Source organism: Struthio camelus, chromosome 7 (assembly GCF_040807025.1).
Source record: "Struthio camelus isolate bStrCam1 chromosome 7, bStrCam1.hap1, whole genome shotgun sequence".
In the NCBI taxonomy this organism is placed as follows: Eukaryota; Metazoa; Chordata; class Aves; order Struthioniformes; family Struthionidae; genus Struthio; species Struthio camelus.
In genome coordinates this window covers 15,027,044-15,050,278 of record NC_090948.1, presented here as the reverse complement: position 1 = coordinate 15,050,278, position 23,235 = coordinate 15,027,044, and the positions used below count along the sequence as shown (strand labels likewise).

General features: G+C 45.0%; 1 protein-coding gene across 5 annotated transcripts in view; it reads left to right on the top strand.

The window, feature by feature from the left end:
- NEURL1 (neuralized E3 ubiquitin protein ligase 1) overlaps positions 1-23,235 on the top strand; it is a 165,142-nt gene that overhangs the window by 53,458 nt on the left and 88,449 nt on the right. Inside the window, exon 1 of one of the 5 annotated variants that reach the window (XM_009665605.2) lies at positions 16,637-16,658. The exons of 2 other annotated variants lie outside the window; for them this stretch is intronic. In XM_009665605.2, the coding sequence (XP_009663900.1) occupies positions 16,652-16,658 (7 nt within the window). In that variant the 5' untranslated portion in view covers positions 16,637-16,651. Of the gene's footprint in view, positions 1-16,636; positions 16,659-17,098; positions 17,178-17,263; positions 17,402-23,235 lie in introns of those variants that run through there. 2 more of the 5 variants (XM_068949751.1, XM_068949750.1) reach the window with 2 other exon arrangements.

Here is a 23,235-nt window from a genome sequence, read left to right as displayed (position 1 = left end):
TGGAAATAGAACCCAGCTCTCTCGAGTCATGGTTTCTGATCTTGCTGTTAACAAGATCACATATGGGGAAAGGAAAACAGTTCTTAAAACTACAATTGTTAATCTTAACCTATCTCCTGCTGAAGTTAAGTTGCTAGGTAGCCATGGTCTTTATATTGTTATCTTGCATGGGTAAATAAAAGCTGCCTATACAGTGTAAGCTAAAACATTGCTTTAACACGTAGTGGCAGTAAACAATTGTGTAATTTAAGAATGCCAAGGCATGTGATAGCAAGAGCTGGGTTTATGTTCCCACCATTATCCAGTGACGTGGCATCAGCTGTACAACTGGATCCCCAGGAACGGGGATTGTCTGCCAGTGACTTCGCACAGAGCCTGGCAAAATGGGGCCTGCATCCTGCCTGGAACCGAGATGTTGCTGAAATGTAAATAGTAGATAATGTCTTTTTAGACAGAAAAGGCAGTGAACTTGTAACAGACAAAGAATAAATCCTCATATGTTGCAGCATCTAGTGATCCTGCTACGTATTTTCTTGCTTTCTAAAGTCATTCATGCCAACTGTCTCAGTCAGTGTTAGGAGGTCGGGAAGCACTTACCTAATCTGGAACCAAAAACATGAGAAAAATGGTTCTGTGTGCAGAAGAGCTGAAGGGACTTTGTCTTCTATATGCAACTGGCTTAGAACATTATTGCTTCTTTTAACAACACTAGTGGCTGGCTTGCTGCGCAAGGCAGTCTCACGGGGAAAGACATACTCCTAAATTCTACCAGTTCACTAATGGAGAAAAGGGAATTTTTCATCCTTGTCTATGGTGCAGTCATCTCCCTTATGTAAATCACAGCTCATCTCTGCTAGAGGTGACTGAAGCCTTGAAATAATGAAAATATTTCAGTTGTATATATGTTAAACTGATGCCCATCACTGCATTTCAGACGTCTATTGCCTGGGGAAGACCATTTGCTTCAGTATTTTGATTTGGAAATTGCACTGACATAAAAAGACTGCATCATCAGATTGAGGATCCTGAATGTGCTTCTTAGTCTCCTCATATCTCCAGGCTATCTATTAGGGGGGGAAAAAAAGTTAAAAGTATTTCTTAAGTCATTTAAATTCTCCGCCTTTTTTAGCCATTGCTTTTACAGGACATATTATATAATGGCTCAAAGCAATAGTGTGATCATTGTCTCCTCTTCGATGTTCACTCCAGCAGTTAGCCTGGTAGGCTTAAGGACAACAAGTTAATGGGAACTCTTTGTTAAAATGAGCAGCTCCACTCTAAAATTGAGAGTGCTCTGATCTGATTGGAGACTGTATTTTCTGGTTTTACGGAACAGTAGGAAAAAAACCCTTCCTTGTGACATGATGTAACTTTAAAAATCCTTGGTTTGAACATACTTTGGGGAAAGATGTGTCCAGCCCCTCTGGAAACTGCTGGGAGTCTGAAAGAGAGCCCACCTTTCTTTTTGTGTTTGTGACAGTACTGGGAATATATTTTTTCCTAATTCTGAAATAGGAAGTTAATTGAATCCTGAAGACAGTTGCACAAGCTACTGCTGGAACGAGATGATAAATTCCTGACAACTTTGTTAGAATCTAAAGCAAAGTGAAAGTGTCCACTGTGTTTTGCTGCAGGATGTCCCAGCACTTCTGTTGGGTTAAAGATAACTTGCAGAAAGGCTGGCTGTCCTATTGTGCTGAGATATTCTTGTCTGTTTTATGGTGCATAACCTAAAAGTCTTGCTTTCAGGTTTTGTTTGTTTGTTTAGGTTCTGTTTTTTTTTTCAGCCTTGCCTACTCAGGAAAGGTACTAATACAGAGCACAGTAAGAGTCAAAGTGAAAAACCCAGATCATCCAGGTTTAAGTAGAACGCTTTGAAACTTTCTTTGATTACCTCCACTGACCAATGTGCAGGACCGATTCCTGACCTAGAGGTTAAACACTTGAATCCCCTTTGATTTTTTCCGTATTATGAACATGCCTGGTGATTGTCTGAGTAGTGCCAGCAACATGACCAACAGTGACCAGATTTCATACTCTTTCTATTTTAAAGTTTGAAAACGAGCTGGAAACCAAAGCCATTCTATATCATCTAGACAGTTGAAAGCCTGTATGTTGATCAAGAACCGATGCTGTTCAGTGTCTCACCTTTAATGAGTGTTTTGCAGCTTAACAGTAGAATTTCATCACAGTTCATTGCTTATGTCTGATTCAAGGACTCAAGGTTACCTGATAGATGTGCCGGTATATCGAGGGGAAGACTAAAGTCACCTAGGTGTAAGATGTGGCAGAGAGTTTGAGAGATCAGGAGGAAGGTGTTCAAGGAACAAGCTGTTGAGCACCAGGAGTCCCTTCCCTCTCTGATCCAGCTTCAGTTGGATCAGATAGCATATTTACATATTTATTTAGCTGCTTTTTTCTGCAGCCTAGCTTGTCTCAAGGCAAGTGTTGTAAGGAACAGTGAACAAGCTGAGGATGAAGCTAGAATGGTCTGTATGATCAGTGTCATAATTGCAGATTTGTCTTGATTACTTTCAGCTGTAGAAGCATTTTTATGTATTTGCAAGGTACTGAGTACCTTGGTACCTTAAGCTGTAAAACATTCAGCACCTGTGGGATCTAACAAAACACACGGCTGTTCTTTCTCTGGCACATGGTGTTTTCAGTTGTATGAAAGTGTGTGAAATATCTCTGAGCTCAGAGGAGGGCTGAAGTATATTCTGGTTGTGAAAATAGGGCAGGTGTTTTCCATAGGTGCTATATCTCTCAGGTCTCCCCCTCTTACTGCTTATTACTTGTTTCCCAAATGAAGCTGTAGGTCTGGGGGCTCTTTGCCTATCTGTAATGGAAGTACACACTGCAGAGGTACAGGAAGTAACATCCCTGAGATTAACCACTAAACTCACTTGCCTGAAAAGCAAAGTTAAAGAAAAAGGGGTGTGTGGGGGGGGAAGGTTTTCCTTGCAATGAGGTTTCTAATCCTGTCATCTAAATGTCACTGCTCTGTAGTGTTCAACACCCACGGGTTTTGATGCTCAAGCAAGGCCTTGCAGAAGGTTACCCATGTAGCTTGGGAACTGCTACAAGTTTCCCAGTGGCTTGCAACTGCAGCTCTAACTGGATGAACTGTTTGCAGTAACAGTTTGATTGAGTTATCCTTTTTTCTGTTTTGAAATTGCCATAAGCAATCTGAGATGTTTATGTATGTGTTTGTTATCTTGAAGCTTGTTTGGTGGATGCTCCTGGTAAACAATTAATTGCTTCTGACCTGTGAATCATGGGCTCACCTCCCCAGGTGTGTGACAGATCTCTTCAGGATATTTTTATTTACTGGTTGGATGATTGTAGCAGCCTGTGTTTGGATGGGTAATATACTTTCTCCAAACATTCCTATTAGCATAGTTGTGCCTTTCTGAGCATCTATCAGTGAATAAAACTAATTCCAAGTATGGTGGGTTTATATTATTAATAGTGTTTGTCTGAACATTTGAAGACACTGCAAAGCTATTTACTGTGGTCTGGTTGGGGGAGAATTACAAGCCATACAACGTGGCTGTGACACTGGTCAATGAAGAGAGGAATACAGGCTGTTTGATTGTTTGCATCTTTTAACTTTAAGGTAAGTTTAAAACCATATTTTAAAAAAAATTAAATGCTATAAATACTTTCTCAATGTAAAGAAATAGCAGAAGAACCTGCTCCAGCAGGGAAACTTCCTGTACATAAACAGTATTGAGGAAAGATGCCGAGCTGAACCACATGAGATCAGCAATGACTGCTGTTTCCCTGGGGTTGGCAATGAGGAACTTGCCAAAAGGCACAGCTGGTCAGTCACCAGCGATGGTCCATTAACATGTTTGCTTCTTGGCAGTGTGCTGTCAGGGATAGCTCTCTGAGGTCCTCAAAGACACAGGCTCGGACCCTTCTGCCTCGTCCCTGGCTTTGCTAGCCTTGTTCAGATGTCAGTATTCACCCAGCATTACTGCTCCCTCCTCCACACCCTTCTTGGTGTCAAGCTTTCTGCCTCTCAGTTGTGACTTTTCACATTTTGTTTTTTAAGAAGAAAAATGTCACAGTGTCAGTCTCCATGGTATGTGCTGCCAATTCACCCTCTTACATAACTTTTCACACATGAGTAAGGGGAAATCATTCCACTCACTGCTCCAGAATTTTGGGGGGAAATTTCTAACATTTTGCACTGAAAGTAAGAGTACAGAGACTAACTGAAGATAACCTCCCCCTTTCTTTAAAAAAACAAACAAACAAAAAAAACTTATTAGGTAGGAAACAGATGGCAGAGGCTTGCAGGGAAGTGCACACACACAACATCTGCTATGCAGATAATATCTAGAAAATGATGATATCAGAGCCTGTTGCATCCAAGTGTTGTAAACTGTGGGAACACCTATAACACGCGCAGTTCCCAGAGCAGGACCTAACCCCAGATTCGGCTGCTCTGGATTTCTAGACCCGAATCTAGTTGTTGTGGCTTGATACTGTCCTGCTGCTTGCTCAAGGGCTGGTTGTTCAGGGGTTATGGAAGATAATCCAGCTGAAGAACCTGGAGCCTTGAAGACCTCAGTGAACCTATACAGTGCGGACATCTGAAAGAACAGCAAGTGGAGAGCAATGTGGTCTGCCAAACAGTCTGGAATTTTATTGTGGAGAAAGTAGTGGTGCAGCAATTATGTAATTTGGTTTTCTTAGTCCATTTGATCTTTGACTCTTTAGGGATTTCAGTGTGGTGGAATTGTATTATGATGATATAAATGCCACATGGATAAAGGTTATCAGATGTCATTTTTAGTGGCAGCGTCTGAATGAGTGACCTTGGAAGGTGACGCACCTTTCCTGTTATCCTGCTTCTTTGCTCCCTCTTGAATTACCTGTCTTTACCACGTGAATCTTGGAAAATACTTTCTTTGTTCTGAAGCTTGTTGTCTTCCTCCTCCTGGCTGGGGGATTCAAACCTGAGGGATTGTCCCTGTTATCAATAGACTTGTCTGCAGTTGCTTCCCTCCCACAGCCCCCAGGGAGAAGAGCTGCACAAGTAAATCCTGCACTGCTGGCCAAAACCAAAGCTATGTTCATTATTATTGCAGATATGCTGAGTTTGTGCTAAGCATGTGATGATACCTTCATATCTCAGCAATACGGCAGCGTCTTTCACCATGAGATTACCTCTGCTTGTTAAATGTTTCTGTCAGCCTTCATGCTAGCGTAAGTGATACTTTTGTGGCCTTCAGAGTCAACTAAATCTCCTGGTAAGTGAAAAATCAGGAAAGATATATCATTTTTAAGAATATCAACCAATATAGTCATGCATTTCTTAGTTTTGAAACTTCTAAATTAAACTTTGAATAATGACAAAAAGGATATGTCTAGGGACTAACACATCGCTGAGTATCTTCTTATCCTGCCTCTGGAAGCTTCTAAGATACCAGATGGTGAGAGAGATGAGGACTTGCACAGGCTCTTTCCTTCTGTGGTCATTAGGTATTTCCCATGCATCTGTGAAACTGCAGCCCTTGGAGTGGAGCATCTGACAGTCTTTTTGGCCTAGAGCTTGGTCTGTGCGTGTGCCAGATGAACCACCATTGCTGCCAACGGTGAGATGTGAAAGGCTGGAAAAACCCAAACCAAGGTGCAGACTAGTTAAAATTCAGATTCATTAGAATGAGGGTCTTTTAAAAATAAAAATGCACAAAGCCTTGCTCAGTAGGAATCTGTGCTTAAAATGCGTTGAGCAAAATCTTTGATTTCTAAAGTGTGTCCTTGGTGGGAGTGGGGCATGGAGAGCCGTGTTTCCAAGGATCTGCCATGCTTCCAGGAGTTCAATATCTTCACGTCTGCCTGGGAAGAAGTTTGGTGCCCGGCTTGCTGAGCTCTTTAGAAAATCTGACCTCTTTGTTTGCTAGGTAAATGGGAGCTGAGAGCTTTCTGAAATGTGCCCTCCCACCCCTTTATTGTTTTATTTCTTATTCCCTTTCTTGCTTCTGGGCCACTACACAGACTTCTGTGTTGCGCTGTTCTACTGCTGTCTCCCAGAGTGGGTCTGCTGCCTGCACAACTACTCCGCTGAGTCTCCCTGGATTTTGATATGACAGTCAAGTCCAGTTTTGCTGTTCTGCCTAGTCTTCATTGTGTTCTGTACCCAGAGAGAGATTAGTTTCTAAAGACCATGCTTTCCATATTGACTGCTCTGCAGCCATCTCTTTATGATCTTAAAGATACAAGGCTAGATGCTTTGATTTATACCAACTAAGGAGTTGACCTCTGGGATTTATATAATCAGCTCCCAACATTAATAATTTGCAGAAATACTTTTCCTTTACATTCCAACAACTTAAGTTTGAGGGCTACTTGAACAGTAAATTATTTACAAAAAACTTTATCCAAATTCTTTTCTATTCTTGAGCATATAACGTAATCTCCATGTTGCACTTTTATCTTTTTCCCCCTCTCACATGTTCTTTTATTTGGTGTCTTTATAGATTTAGCATGACTATCTAAGTAGAAAATCTTTTTCTCCAACTATGACTCGGCATAGCAGCCTTTACAAGCTTCAAAACTCCCCAGATCATGACACACTCATACTGTGAAAATGGAAGCTTAAAATCATCCGCTGCCTATGGTGTATTATCTACCCAGTGTACAGGCTATTAACTAAGGCAATTTGTATGGGTCTAACGTAGCAATTGTCAGATGTTGTTTCCATTCTGCTTTTGTTTTGCTTCACTGGCAAAATTTTCATTGATTTCACGCGTAGCAGATTAAGCCCTGCATATGTTTCATTTTCATGAGCCAGCAAAAATGTCTTTTACTTTTTATTGGGCCAATCTCCCTTAAATATTTGTGTGTCTCTACACAATTGTCACACTCGCATTTTTTGTAATATCTTCCAAGCCTCCTTTCTCAACTCAGCTTGTCTAAATCCAGACAAGCATTGGCCCAGACTATGGGCCAATAAGTGTAAGACCATATCCTAACTGTGTGGTAGAGACACTGCTTCTGTTTGCTAGAATCGGAAATGAGGTATTCAATAAAGATGCTTTTCTGTGTTGCTTGAGTTTTGAGGTTAAGTTGTCATACATTTCCCAAACTTGCAAAGCAGCAGATAGCTAAAGGGGATCGATGTTATGCTATAAGAGTTGTATGGAAAGATGCACAAGCTACTGATTTTTTGGGTTTGCCTCAACTATACTGAGAAGGAAGGTCCAGGAAAGAAACCCTGTAATCTCAGAGCATCTAGGACCAGACTGCTCCCTGCCACAAGAACAGCTGATTGAGAGGGTGATCTGCGCCATTATGGTATCAGTTGCCCAAATCGCATACATATTCTGCTAAATAAACCTCTGCCTTGACAGGTTGTGAGGTCAATCTGGAAGCAAAAACTTCTATCTGAGGAGTTCATAAACTACGTAATATACAGATGCCAAGTAGACTTCTAACTGTTAAAAGGGCTGTCATGTGAAATAGCATCACATCCATGTAACATACAGACCTACCCTGTTAACGCTAAACATGCAGAGATATTAATCTTTTTCATGCCCCATGTCTAATCTTCCTATCTTAATTTAGAAGCAAGGAATAAGACTTATACTTCTAAGCTGCTACGTATTAATGAACAATATTCTCTTCTCCTGTGCTCCAGGCAAGCTCTGTTGGCCACAGAGGAAATAGTGTCTAAAGTGGGAGTGAGACCACAGTTCTACCTCTAAGGAGGTTTTGGAAACGTCAGCACGTTGTACGTGAATCAGTGAGTCACAGTGTAACGTGGTGATGGTCTAGTTGAAGAAGGGGAACAGCGAGCATCAACTGTCAGTGTTGAAGGTTTTTTCTTTGTAGGTGAAGGCTGGATAAGAGTTAAATGGGGATTATGCTGGGGAAGAGCAACAGTTTCCCGAGGGTAAGGGCGTGCTGCTGCCACCAAAGATTTTGTACTGGCTCCTGAAGTAACAAGGCAAAAGGAGCCATGTGAAAGCTTCCACTTTTGTCTATAATAGGTCAGAAACATGGCAAAGAGCATGGCTGATGTCCCACTTCTAAAGAGACACATGACTATTTGCTGTCAGCAGAGCTGTCAGTTGGATGCTTGGTCTAAGCTTCGTTTAAAGACTTCATCTGCATAATGGAGTCTCTCTGTTGCTATAACTTTGTTGTTAAAACCTCTGAAAATGGCTCTTTTGTCTGTGTGGCTACCTTGCCTTTCAAAGCTACAGTAGCAAAAATCGTCATTTTGTGGGTGTGATTTTTAGCAAAGACTTTTGCTGGTGTAGCTGTGCCAGATGAGAAGCGTGGTGTTTCTGAATTCCATGTAGATGCAGCTGTACAGGTAAAATGCTTTTGTGCAGGTAAGGCCTGAAACATCTCGAGACCATAAGAACGGCACAGTTAAGGTCCCTGGATACAGAGGGAAAGATGCTGTTTAGTTGATGTTGCAACTCTGAAGTCATTGCTGATTTTACTGGCCTGGAATATGGCTCTCAGCTCACCTTAAGGAGGCAAATACTTGTAGAGGTTTTGAATGTTCCCGTGGAACATACTTTAGTCCTAACACATAATGTTTATACCTTCATTGAAGCTTAACTTCTTCAGTTCTAATTTTATGTAGCAATTTTGTATGGTATTTTTTGAATCTCAGGCTGAAGTGAGTTCAGATGTATTTTAATTTAGTTAGCTACTAATTGTGGAGGGGGTCAGATTCTACCTGTTGTTAGGAATATGTGAATTTAATAAAAAAAAAAAAATGTTTATTTTCTGGTTAACCATTTTTTGTTTCTTAGATAGGTCTGATTTAACCTCTAATGTGCCTATATTGAAGATATCTTCCTGTTTCCCACCATGAACAAATAATAGTTTGGGAGACGGAGAGAAAGAAGAGTGGGAAGAAGCAGACATCTAAGTAAAACATATGTTGAATGGGGAAAAAAAAAGTCATCCTGGGTTCTGGGCCTGCGATTATTTCCACATGCCTGGACGGTATCACTGTGCTGTGTGCCGTTAATGTCACTAGATGCTCTATGTTGGGGCAGATTTTTGTGCATGCCGATGAGCTTGCAGGATTGGGACCTTAATGGGTAACTGCTGTGAATGCAGATTTGGTGTCGCAGAGGCGTATTGCTGCCCGCAGATGTATGTACCCATCCAGCTGCCCTTCTTGTGCCACTGATGCTGCTGCATGTGACAACGTTTCCCACAGCGGCTGCATGGCTGACCAGAGCAGCCAGCCCTGAAACGCCAGTAAACACCTGTCTGGTTAATGACAGAGGCAACAGAGCTTATCCTCAGCCCTTTTCAAGAAAAGCAAACCAGAAAACTTACTAATCAAATCCCACCTTGTACAGTGGGTATTTTGAACTGGTGCTTGGTGCTAGAAGGCACTATTAAAAATAAGTTCAATGTTCTTGTTCAAAGGGGTGTGTGGGTGTGCGTGTCAGAGGGAAATGCCACTTGCTGTTCCCTGTCCTTTTTGTGAGACCTTGGGAGATATCGCCGTTCCACTGGGTTCTTGGGGAAGGGAGAAGAGATGTGATTGCTCCCTCCAGATAAAAATACAAAGGAGTTTTTTAGGCCAGAAAACATTTTTTTCTTTTTTTCTTATATTTGATTATTTGAGCCTGCCAGATTGGTCTGCTCTTTTCTCTCCAAGTGTGTGGGTGGCACAGAAGAGGATGCTGAGACAAAGAATGGGGGAGGGAGGAAAGAGAAGTGAGAAAGACCTTTGGATTGAAGGCATGGTGCATGGGAGGAAGAGAAAGTAATGGCAGTCAGAGCTGTTTTCATTTGCAGAAGTTTGCAGATCAGAAGAAGCTGTGGTAGGTCAGAGACGCTCAGTCTAGATGCTATAGCGATGAATGTATCCGCATGTTTTGGATCCTAGGCATACAGATATTTTTGTGCATTTGGTAATTTTATGAAGTTTATCCTACTGAATTCTGATCCCTCCTATTGGAAACTGGGATGGCAGATGGAGGAGTGGCTGGGGGGGGAAACATAACCATGGCTCTGCTCAGCAGAGTATTTACGTCTCATGTTCAGCTGCTTAGTGCTCTGCTGAATTAGGTCCTAAACAAGTGGCATTTAGTGAAGGTAAAGCTCTGGTTTTGTCCTGATTTAAATCCTGTATTGCTAAGCTGAAGAACCAAACCTCATTTCTCAGTCCAATAATAGCTGCCCTTGATCTACTGTCTCCAGCTCATGAATTTTCACAATACTTTTGTGAGATTCAGTTATATGCAAAACCTGATCTCATTTGAGTAGCAGAAGGGAGTTAAAAGGTATACCATGGGAAGAAGAAAATTTCAAATAAAACATGAAAAGACTGAGAATGAGGTGGGGAGCTACAGGACAGCACTGTCCGCTGAGAAGAGAGCAGGAGAGTGGGAGCAATAGATGAACAGAGGGAGTGGGAAAGGAAAGAAGGCATTGCATTGAGGCACTACGCTATTTGTTTCATATTTACACCTGCAAGGTTCATCTTGAGCACAGTCTGGAAAATTCACCCTTGAGGTGTGTTTTGCCCTCAGAGTATTTGACCTCCAGCTCCTTGAAGTCTAGCATAAAAGAAGTTGCAAAAGAAGCCCTGTAATGGCAAGTTTTGAGAATGAGTCCTGTTTCTACATGACGGCCCTGCGCCAGGAGGCAGGGAGGTTTAGGGTGGGAGGGCGCACAGGGAGCCGGGCTGGGTCAGGACACACGTTGAGGGGGGACGTTGTCTGGTAGAAACATGGCCCTGCTCGCCTGTCTCTCCAGCCCGGAAAGTTTCTTTGGCAGCCTGCTGTCCTTCGCTTCCCTCCCTGAAGGACTTCCAACAGGGTAGAGCTGCAGGTAATAAAAAGGTGTTTCTCTGCTGGGCTAATATTGACACCACAAACACCCGGAGCTTTTGTTTGGTCACAAACATCTGTGCGTGTGAGCGAGAGGCTTTTCTCGGAAAGGGTGGAACATCAAGCGCAGAGGTTATTCTCTCCTGTCACAGCGTGTGCTGCGAAAGGGGTTTGGAAATTACCTGTCTACACCAGGAGAATGTTATTAAGCTTATAAAGTCGAGCTCTCCAAAGTTAGCAAGGGCCGAGCAGAAGCTGTCCATCTAACCTTCATTTGCACCCTAGTGCTGCTGCATTCCAGTCACCTGATTTCCCTCTTGCGCCTTTTCTCGCAGAGATCCTGCCTGTGCTCGTTCCAGAGCACCAGCCAGCCAGGGTATCGCTTGAGGATTATTGCAGTGGATTAACCTGCTGCCTGCAAGATCCCCGTTTCATTCTTTGCAAAAATTGAAATCTGCTTCCCTAGCCCAGATGGAGCTTACCACCTCTTAGAGCCCTGTTGTGGAAACAAATGTATTGTTTGCTCAACATTCACGTATTAAAATGAAAGCACCACAAAAATGCTGATAACTTTGGATGATAATTTCAGATGATGATTTAATTTTTCCACGCAGGGTTTGAATGTTGTCTGTGATAAAGTTTGAATGAGCTATTATGTGTAATATATATGTATATATTGCATAAATATTCCCCGTATGTCTGTGTGGAAAAATATTTCATGTTCTTGCTACTAAAGATGATCACAATGCAGTATCGCAAGGAATGATGCTGTCCTAAGTTTCAAAACGGTTATTTTGGGCCCAGTTCTGTGGCTATTAGCAGATTTCTCCGTCCTGCCATGCTGTTGTTATGCCATGTCCATAGTCAGAGCCAAAATGAGGATATTCAAATGAGACTAAGAAAAATCTTTGCTTGAATATAGAACCACAAAGGAGACTAAAGTTTGTTTGCTCTCAAAGCAAAAGCCAGCTTCATTAGGTGAATGTTACAAATCACCATTTCATTGTTGTTTTTTAAATTATGGCCTTTCTTCTGGTGAGTTGCTTGCCTTTATCATCTTTTTTTTTCGTTGCAGTTGGATAGGTCTAAGTTTCTTTTTAAGTGTTGTTCTTGAAAAGATATTTGGAAATGACAGTGAGAGGCTTGCAAATTAATGTTCATTTAGTATATAAAAAAAGTGAGAACTAGAGGCATTTACAGGCAGAATAGGTATCACGTACAGCAAGGTATTTTCCCTTGAGGAGTGGGCTTTTGGCAAATTCCAAGTGCTATTTGCCCCAGACCATACACAAGTTTTCTGTATGGTCTAAACATTATTTTTCAGAAATACTGGTTAGCCCCCTGTCATGCTGTATTACAAGGTGCATCTTATGTTGAATGCTGTCGTTCCTGGGCTCTGCTGCCTTGCATTGTTCCATGGGATTTTCTTAACCATATCAGCCCTGATTAGTGAAAAAACATTCAAGGAGGAGGGGGCACTTTTGGCTTTTGTGGCATTCATTTCTTTTCCGATACCTTTCCTATATCGAATCATTGGTGGAGGCTCATTGTGGCTCAGGCTTCATGTGAGCGTGGGTGGCTGGGTGCCCCTCAGCACGGGGCTGGCATGGGCAACCACCACCCCACGTGGGGAACTGCTGCTGTAAGAAGCATCGATGAAAACAGCCTAAATACGGTAATATGTACTGTACTGCCAGGCTGTGGCCATCTCCCTCTGATCCAGCTGAACTTGCCATTATGTGAAGCCTTAGTCTTCCCAACGGGGCAGCGGCTCTTTCGTCGAATTGGTCTGCATTAAAATACCTTGCTGATGTCTTCATCGCGAGGCCGTCTTTACTGCTGAGCCACCGCGGCTCCTGTCACAATAGCAAATGAGACTGATGTCTCACTTATGCTCCTCACCTTTGTACTCGACATATTCAGTGTAAAGGTCTCCCTATCCTTAAAGTCCCCATCCTGCTGGGTATAGAGAGATTTGTACAGTGATAAGTGAGCAGCTAGGCTGACAGTTACGGTGCTGGAGTTTGTAGGTACAAGTGGTAACGTTTATTTTTAAGAATTTCAGCTAGGATCTTAAGTTTCCTTCGATTTGCACATTGAGACTAGGCTTTCATCCAGAACTGCAGCTTTATAATAACATGTAATAATATAACGCATTATATTCTCAAGTGACTGCATAGACATCAACTAAAAAGAGGTTCTTCTGTTAGGTTAGGTCAGTTATCTGTATCCTTGTATGACAGAAAGAATCAAAAGCAGACAGACATCTTTGGTCTAAGCCACCTCCATGAAGGACTAGAAATTAATGATAAAAGGGTGCTTAGAATATAAGATTTCCTTACCTCTCGTCCCTGCACTCTGTGCACTAGTGCATGCTAGTGAGAAATTTTCTGTTTGGTCCTTTCCTGTTGAGAATATCGCTTTCCTTTTGCGGTTACAGTGGCAGTGTTTCCTGAAGGAAGCCTGTTTTCTCTACAGGTGAAGTTTATTCCCTAATTGCAGTCAGTCATGCTGAAAAAAATCTGAGAATATATTTGCCCAAATTCTCCCAGCTTCCTAGATGCTCTCCAGCTGCTTGCACGGAGCTCCTGTGCTGAGAGAGAAGGGACCGTTTTCAGTCAAGCTGTTTCTCACCATAAAGTCAGTGCAAGTGGTAACAGAGAAGGCTGATGGCACCTTTTTAAACATAAAAATCATTAAGGGTAAATTCCTCGTCCCTGGCAAATATCAGATGAAGTTCAGCCATTCCCTCCCCTACCCACAGTGATGTTCAGGGAAGCCTTTTGGTGCACTCTCTAGAGATGTGTCCACATGCAGCACCATTAAACTGGGTTAAACCCCCATTGAGGGAGGCTTTATTGCTTGTTTCCTCTTGTTTAGGAAGAGTAAACTTCTGGTCTTCATAGAGCCAAATCCAACCCCAAAAGAGCTTCAGTTGTGTGCCACTTGCATGGGCTGGAATTTTGTTTTCCTGGCCTGCATGTATAATCTTGTCTGCCGTCTCCCAGGAGGGGCTTGCTCATCCCCTCCTCCTTTTCCATCTCTTTGTCTTTCTGCTTTGCTCCTGCACAAGGGATGTTGCCTCAGATCTTGCTGCTTCCCTTTCGCCCTAGGTAGTTCTGCTGCGTTATGTCACTGCTGGCTAAACTGACTGTTTGGTTGTTGAACAGACGAAATCCAGAGGACAGTGTGTGTGCGCAAGGCAGCGGGGCTCCCTGCAGGACAGGGTGCGAGTCTGCTCAGTGTCAGAGCTGCGTTTGGGCCAGTGGGTCGTCCCAGCTGGGCCGCTCCCATGAGCGACGGCGCCTGAGCCTGCCACCGGGGTCATGCCTGCAGGACGGACTTCGGCTGTGCATCGCTGCCGAAAGGCTTAAAAAGGCGAGAGATCCAAGGGTTTAGTCTAATACAGCAGCTCCTGGACCATTCATCTCCAGAGCTCATCTGCAGCTTCACCATCTTAATCTCATGGTTCATAAATATATTTAGCAAGATAAGACATTGTCTCAAGATACTCCTGCAGCAGATTTGTATCTGCTTGGAGAGCAACGTTGCTGCTCGGCCTGAGAGTCTGCTGGATGCTGTTCCCGGACGGGTATGGATTCAGGGGCTGGGTTTCCGTTGGGGCCAGCCTTAATACCTTTGTCAATAATTTAGAAGGGAGAGCAAATGGCGATATTATTGATGTTTATACTTGATGCCAAAATGGGAGGCCTTGCCAGTATCAGCAAGGACAGAGAAATAATCCAAGGGGACCTGGAGGGTGTCAGCATAGACAGTTATAAGATAGGAACAGGGTTGGAGATAGGTTTTTCTCTATGCGTAGAGAACCAGAAGCACAAAGACTGAAGAGAAATTTGGAAAATGGCAACATCCGAAAGACTTGAAGGTGATAAGAGCAAATCAGAAACGTGGCTGCAAAGGAAAGATTTGCCGTATGTCAAATTATCCTTGAGGAATTATCACAGAAGAGGGCAGATAGGCCATTTAGTCACTGTGGCTCTTTGGGGGTGCGTCCTTCAGGAGTTATTCCACTGCACTGAGGGAAATTTCAGGGGTGCTAGATTTTTCTCCCCCCAAAAATGCAATTTTGAATTCAACTGAAATTGTTTACAACTTCCTGCCAGACTGGCTGACTCATTCTGGCAATCTGCCCTCTCCAACCTCCCCCTCAAACAAACAAAGCCATTAAGTTGCAAACAATAAAATAATCTTAAAAAAAAAATTCAAAATTGGATTGAATGACCAAAACTTGAAAAAACGAGGTAAAAATAACTCTGAAAATAAAATGCTTCGTTTTGAGTTACAAAAACATTTTGTTCAGTGAGGCACACAACGTTCATTTTGGGCCAACATGAAATGGTATATATATTTTTTCCCCAGCAGTCTCTTGGTTGAGGCAGTGAACCAACGATTCAATTATTCACAGAGCTGTAGCAAGATGAAGGTAAGGATGGAAAGCAGAACTGAGATGAGAAAGTTAGGGAGAAAATTTTAGGTTGCATGTCTACATAAATCATCATTCCTTGGTGCGAATGTGTTTATGGAGTAAGAAACTGGTCCCTTTGCTACCAGCCAAAGCGAGTGAGGAGTTGAACCAGAAATGTCCTTGCGGCTGTTGTAGTCTCCCAAGGGTTTGGGGCAGGGTTGGGTGCTGTGTCAAGCACCCTTGGGCCAGTCTCCCTCAGGGCGCCACCGCTGCTGTGGTCCTGTTCCCTCGCTGCTGCCGTAAATGCAGCATCGGCTGGGAGGGAAAGGAGGAAAAAAAAGAAGGAGAAAAAAGGAGTCTTCTGCCAAGAAGCTGCTGTAAGATCTGCAGAGTGTGACTTTGAGCAGGGAGGAGCTCAGCGCTGCTGGCGTGTTGCTTATCTAGGGAAAAAGCTTCTTTTTTGGCACTGGGGCCCGGGTGTGAGTCTCGCTTCAGATGGGCAGAGGAGCCCGGGCGCTAGCAGGGGCCTCTGCTAACGGAGAACATCTGCCGTGGCATCTGGCTACCAATCCGTAGCCTTGGGAGGTGCTCTTCTAGCAAGCTCGAAACACTCGGGGCACAGCATTTCTCATTTTCACAGCTGTAGTACAAACATACTGACCCTGCTTTTTGGTTTTGGGTTTTTTTTTGCTGTTGCATTTTTTCTTTTCTTTCTTTCTTTCTTTCTTTTTTTCCCTCCTCCAGAATCGCTGAGCTCCCTCAGCGCCCAACCCTCCTAAGCAATAACCCTCACAACACTGGTGAGAGAAACCTTGCTTGCCGCTTTCCAGGTGAGAGACTCGAGGCAGTGAGATGGCAGGAATTGCCCAGCGCCATGGTAAGAGTTGGGAGGCAGAGCTGGGCTCCAGGCTGGATGAGTTTGACTCCCGCTCCTTCGCAGAGCGGTTGCGGCGTAGCATGAAGATGCATGAACTAGTTTTAAACTAGCTAGGCTGGATACTCCTGGTGGCCTGTGGCGGCTCGATGCGAGTTAATTTACCCTTAGAGCAGCGGACAGGAGAGGGGCAGGGAGATGCGGGGCGGGAAGGGGCGTGCGGTGATGGACAGGGTGAGAAGGGAGAGCAGGCCAGCCAAGAGGGGCCCTGCCTGCAGCGCCCCGCATCCCCGCGCTTGCAGTAACGCTTGCCCTAATCCATCAGCCGAGGTAATGGACTGGAGAGCAGCAAGCATTGTATCTGAGCCGTGCATGCAAGCCTCTCACAAAAGAGTTGACGGGGGGTAATGTTTTTATTATTACAGTCCGTGGCGAACCACTCTGCGTTTCAAGCACCACTTCTTTGCTATTAAGTAATTAATAATTAACCAGCAGAGGCTGTTCGAAGACTCTGGTGCAGCGATGTCTGGTAACAATTTTTTTTTATTCACCCTCCCCTTTTCCCCCCCTTTTTTTGCCATTCCAATTTATTCCAGGGCTTCGCCCTAGGAGACTTAAAACACTACGTAGCCAAAGTTTGCTGTGGCCAAAGCCGTTTGATTTATAAACAAGTTCGCTGCAAATTGCAGCGAAGTTGGCAATATCTCGTGCTTTGTTCTGGCCGTTGCCTAGAAGCAGGGTACCGCTGGCTTTGCGACGAGGCAAAGGGCCCCCGCCAGCGGCCCAGCGCTACGGCGGGTTCAGCGCGGACAGAACCGCTGCTCGAGCGTTACCAAAAAAATATGATTTAAGGAATAATTAAAAAAAAAAAACAAAACCGGACAGCCCTATTCGTGCCCTGCGTTTCGCACCGCGGGGCTGCGTTTCTGCAGGTTTCAGTCCGGCGTTGGGGGGAGGGCGGGGGGAGGAGGACGGGGACGCCGGGGACGTTGCATCTGTAAAACGCTGCGAGCTATTTCAGGAAGACGCGAAGTCTCCTCCTTCTTATGTAAATAAACATGACAGCTCCCGCGGCCGGTGCGGCGGCGGCAGGAGCGGGCGGCGGGCGGCGGCGGCGGCAGGAGCGGGGCGGCCGGCTCGCGCGTGGGGCGCCGCGCCGCACCGGCCTGGCCATGCGCGCGGGCGCCCGGCTCCGCGTCCCCGCGCCCTGAGCGTGGGGCTGCCGCGCCGCGCCGGCCATGGGCGGGCAGGTGACGAGGAGCGCGCTGCACGGTAAGGAGCGGCGCGGCCGCAGCCCTCCCGCCCGGCCCCGCTGCGGCTCTGGGAGGGGAGCTGGGTGCAGCGCCGCTCGGGTTTGGGTGGGTTCCCCCCCCCGCGTGGTTCCTTGCAAAACCCCCTTTCGGGAGACGGTCTTGCTTCGCCGGGGTGCGCGTGTCCTCTCCGTTTCCCTATGTCGCCCTGTCGTGTTACTGCCTTGAGCGAGGGGCAGCGTGTGTCGGCGTCGCGCTGAAGGATGTCACGGGCGAAGAGAAAGTAACTGTCTGCAGCCTCTGCCAGGAGAAAGCTGACAGGCACCCATAAAGGTTTTAGCGCGAGGGAACCTCCGAAGGCTCCCGAGCAGTCACCTTATTTTTTTTTCGTTCTGTCATCAGTTTCTTCCTAACATAAATTCTGTTTTATTTGGTTCTCAATGGATGCGGTTTGAAACGAACGTTGGTTGGAACCGAGTGATTTGTAGACTGAGCTCAGTCCGTTCAGTGCAGCATGCTGCGTGCCTTTGCTGGGTAATGTTAGAGGCGGGGGGGGGGGGGCGGAATTGGAAAGACTGGAAAATCTTGCACAGACCATCGTTAAAGCAAAATTTGCGTCTATTGATGATATATAAAACGAGCCATGTCGATGTGTGCCCAAACGTCGTGCCATAAATACTTGTGTGAGAATATTACACTCATTAATATTAAACTTCCCAGTTGCTCAGAAACGTTCTGTTTAACTTTGGGCATAGTAAATACTCTGCACGTTCGGTGCAGCATGAATGTAATTTCAGAGACACTTCCTCGTTACCGCAGTAAATATGGATGTGAAACAGGCAGCTAAAGCATCATGTGAGCATGGAGTATCTTGTATGTTTTCTTTGAATAGAGGTATATGAGGGATACGCTTATGCTTTGCACATTGTGCTCCTGATTTTTGTCATATTTTTCACCAAGTGCAAACCCAGTAATTTAAAGGACCAGTGGACGTGGGAAGTAGTTATATTTAGGTGAATTTCTCCCTGATTGTATGTAGCAAGGTTGTCTCTATAGAGATCTTTATTTGTTCATCGTTCATGTTCTGAGGTTTCACCCATGAGCTGACCTTGTTATCTCTTTACTAATCTCGCAATACAAGTGCAGTATGCCCAATAACAACCCTCTTGGTTCAACATAAAAAAGAGATGTTTTGGCTGTTGCCTTGTCCTTGTGGGTGCCCTTTTCCCTTTGAACTTTTTCTTCAGTCAAGCATTCGCTGAATGAATTGGAAAAACCTAGGTGGGAAAAAATAAAGCTATGTGTGCCAGGGACTTGGCGCTCTTACTGTGGATTTCTCCTGTCTGCAGCCAACACCGTAGTTTTGCAACTTTAGCCTTTCTGCAATTCTACTCCAGTGAACGCAATTCTTAATTGTGTTTTGTTGGGAAATGGAAACTAATGAGCAGATGTGGGTAATTAACTCTGTCGAATTTACTTCTTCATATAGAGCTAGGACTACTGGCTGGGTTATAATCAAAGGTGACGCGCTGCTGCGTTTAGCACAGCAATACTTTTTTTAAAAAAGGAGCATGCATTATATTTAAAAATAAATAATAAAAAGTCGTGCAACCAAGAGCACTTAACAAAAATAGACCGTATCTGCACTTGCGGTTTTTCTGTGGCTACCGTTCCTTTAGTTCCATCTTTCTGTTGCATACTTCTATTTTGGTGTATCTCAAAATAACTGGGAAAACAGAATTGCAGCCTTGTCCATTTCTCTGAAGGATAATTGAGAATGAATGTAACGATAAGGAAAGGAGCTGTGCTGACAGCCCTGGGGGCTGGCGTCCTTTGTTTTCAGAAAGCACAGGTAAAGCACAAATGAGTTTCCTCCAGCCTGCTATTTCCAGTGTCCTCTGTGTGTTGAAAGCCTGGACTGAAATTTTCAAAAGCACCTACATAATTTAACCTCACTGAACACTAGCTTAAAAGTTGGGGGGGGGATGGGGGGGGAGACGACACACAGCTGTATTGGCTTGTGTCTTTGTCACTTTTGCTGAGCTGGTGCAGGAGAGTCGGCCACCCTGGGTGACGCTGGGGCGTTTCCCTGCGATGCCTGGCCCAGGCGGGGAGCCTGAGTGCCCGTGTCCTGTCCTGGGGGTGGCCGATGGGGTATGATCGGATGGGGTATGATCGGGGACACGCTGCTGACCTTGGCTGGCTCCAAAAAGTACATTGAGATAAAGGGATCTGAACAGGCTAACGATGGAGGAGCCCTTCTAAAAAGCATGACGGCAGCACAGGGACATTTGACAGATCAGTGGGCCCCAAAGTGAGGGCAGAGGTCCCTAATAGTCAAGCCCACTCATATGCGGACTGTCATGATGAAGAACACCTGGCTTTGTTTTAATCTCTTTTGTCCTCAAATCTGTTTGCAAACAGCTAAGCGAGCCACCTAACGTTCCCGCAGGGCAGAGGAGCTGTAGCGTCCTGCTGCATGCCAGGAAAAGCCGAGGCCAGGAGAAGGTATCGCGCTCGAGGGTGCTCTGTCTGTGGCGGAGTGAGGAGGAATATCCCAGCACCTGCACTGCTGATCCTTCTGCTGTCAGACCGGGCAAAAAGACGCTGAGGATATAGCATTTGAGTGGTTTGGGAAGATGCATGCACGCTGGCATGTGCAGGCTTCTCCTGGGAGGCTAGGGAGGATTTTGGCTGAAAATGCTGCTCTCACGTTGATGTGTTCACAGGGCAGGAGGAGAGCTATGCTGGTGTGCCCCAACGACAGAGTTGGCCAGGGCTGACCGGCCCCCTGGCTTGCCTGAAGGAAAGTCTCCTGCCTGGTGGGGCTCAGAGGAGAACGGGGCTGTAAGCTGGAGGCAGCAAAGCGGGGGTAGCCCGAGCTCCCCAGAAGAGACACCTGCCTTAGTTCCTCACTAGCAAACAAATCCCAAAGCGCTTGTGCCATGAAAGGCTGGCCCCTGTATTTTGACAGGAAACGCGTGATGGCTTCGTATGTGGGGACCTGCGAGCCGGTCACTCTTCTTCTCTGCGCGATGTCGTGCGTTGGCCATGCAGTCTCCGTCCCCCGCCCTGCGCTCTCGGTGGTGGCAGGACGGTCTCTGTTTCTCTTCCCCTTTCCCCCTCTCCTCTCCAACCCACATACACAAAAGTCCTTAGTGTGCTTTTCGGTTCCTGCTGTGCAAGGGGAAGGAAAGTTGAAGTAGGAAGTTCAAAGGTAAGGCAACCTTGATAGGCAGGATGTTTACATGCTGTGTAAAAAATCACATCTATACATGTGCTGTTTATCTTAACAATTTTTTAAACAGGAAATGTTAATATGATTGGAGATTTTGCATGTGGCTCACTGAGGCTGGCTTCTTCAAGACTGCCTGCATGCTATGGTATTCCTGTAACACGCAGAACGTACTGAAAATTCACATCAAACAGTGCTTGCTAAAAAATCATGCATGAAACAGATCTCTCATAGATACATATCTCATAATAAGTGTGTTCTTGTTCTGCACTTGGTTCAACTGTTACTTGCTATTTTCCTTTCTAATTCCTCCTTTTGGCTATGAGTGAAATGCTATGTGCTGAAGACCTAATTTCTCAATTTTAGGGGCCAAATCCAGGGGTTCTTGTCCAGGAAAAGCGCTCCAAAACTCTGACTTTTTTTTTTGTCTTTTGCTCGCAATAACACTAACAAAAAGTCACGCTTTAGCCAAGGAAGCTACTGCACTGTGCTGTGCTGAGAGGGGAATTCAGCGTATGTATACGTGCAGAAGTTAGTGGTTAACATGTACGCATCTCTTCTAGCTAGCCAAAAGCGCTCTGAATGTCCACAGGAGATGAAATCATGTGCAGGGGATGTGTGTCTCTGTGCGTGCCTGCGCGTTTGCTCAGTACCTTTCCACTTAAAAGTCGTAGTCACTAACAGGCCCCTCATTGCAGGGCTTTGTTTTATTTTTGTTTAATTACTCACGTGTCACAGGCGTTCATCAGTGTTATACGATGGAAAAATATCTGCAAGGAGCAAGGCAGAAAGGTATCTTGTGTCACGTTTTCCAAACTATAATTGCGTGGCATTGATGTAATTGCAAAAAAGTCCCTAGTGAGAACGCGTTGGCTCTTCAGCCTGGGAAGCAGGAGGGATTGACAGATGTAATTTTCAGTGTGAACGGGTGAGATCTTACGCTTCTTGCAGTGAAAGGTGCTCTGTAAGTTGCGGATGCAATATAAACCATGGCTCGTGTGTCTGTGCGTGGTATGTGTACACCTAGGCACAGATACTGTGTGCGGCCAGATTTTCCTCTTACTGCACGTATGCAAGTCCCGCTGTGCGGTACAACCGTAGTTGTGCTGTGCGAAGGGAGCAGGAAGCCGGAGGTTTTGTGTAGCAGTGCTCCATCGACGCTGCGTGGTATTAAAGAGTTTTGGGTAGCTGTCCGGATGCGTTTCCCGTGTCGTCGCGTTCTTATTTTTCCGTAGTTTTGCCTGCACCTGGCTGGTCGTCTATGCCTATGCAAATCGGGCGTGAAACGCGGGCATTGTCCTTTGTCCGCGTTGTGTTTTCACGGGGAGCAGTCTGTGGGCCTCGCTCGCATGGGCTGTCCGACGGGTACAGGATACATGGGTGTTGTGGGGAAGGTGCCAGCCCCAGCCAGAGCTGCTGAGCTGTTGCTGTTGGGCTTTGGGGAACAGGAGAGGGTGGGGGCCATTTCCCTAATGTAAAATAGCTACAGTATGCAACTTCATTTATTCTTGCTTTGCACAATAGAGCTCTATTTTTGTCTTTCTCATAAGTCCTTGTAGCACAGTGAATGGTATATCTGTATGTAAATGCAGCAAACAGCCCCATGCTTTATTTTCCACTCTGTATATTCATTGCTTATACTACAGTAACCTTTCTGACTATTACAGTTCACCCTTGCAGTTAATATCACTAAGCAGAATTACACGCCAATGTGCACTATTATACACACCTTCGAGTAGAGTAATCTCCAGCTTCTTAAAACTGACTGCAGTTTAAATTATCCCAGAAGAAATAAGAAAAAGCAATAATGAAAAATGAAGACGACACCAATTGTTAGTGCGATTTCTTTACAGATTAATACGGTTTTGTATTTGTATATCTCTAAATCATTGTCAAGATTTTGGGGTAACTTACCTGGCTTCCACGTTTGGTGGAGTGACTGCTAATTAGATCAGCTTCACTGGGGGAGGAATACAGTTTTTCCCATGTTCTGCCAGGCAGTTGCTCTTTGAGACCCAGCACGTGACTGGGGAGAACAGGCTCTTTCTAAGCTCACTCTCCTTTCAGCAGGATTCGTAATAGCACTGAAGAGTGAGTGTGTGCGTATGTGCATGCACGCGCATGCATGTGCGAGTGTGTATGTGAATTTAATCCTGCTCAGGGTTGGATTAACTAGTGCAGAAGACCCTGGGCAGAGCGCCAAGGCAGTGTTGGCATTTGCTGAAAGTGGGGCTCCCAGAGATCATTTCAGTTCATGCCTCTGACCTGTGGGTCTCATTGAGATGTCCTAAGGTGGCTGGTGGTAAGCTGTTGACTGCTGACAATACTTTTGAAAATACGTGTACTACCTTCATGTATATCTAACCCTTATGGGTAAGACGTTTATACTTGAAACTGTGTGTTTGTTTTGAAAAGCAAGTGAGTTTGGTTCATTAGGTGTGGCAATATTTGACTATAAGGGTCTTGCTCTAAGTGGTGAGAGTGAAGAGCATCCCACTTCTAGTTTTGCCCTTTGCTTTCGTGGCACTCTCACAATTATGTTTTCCATGTCCTTTTGATACTCTTTTCTGATGGGACCTAGAGACTGAATGTCATTGTTCAGATTTTATTGTGTGATTTGT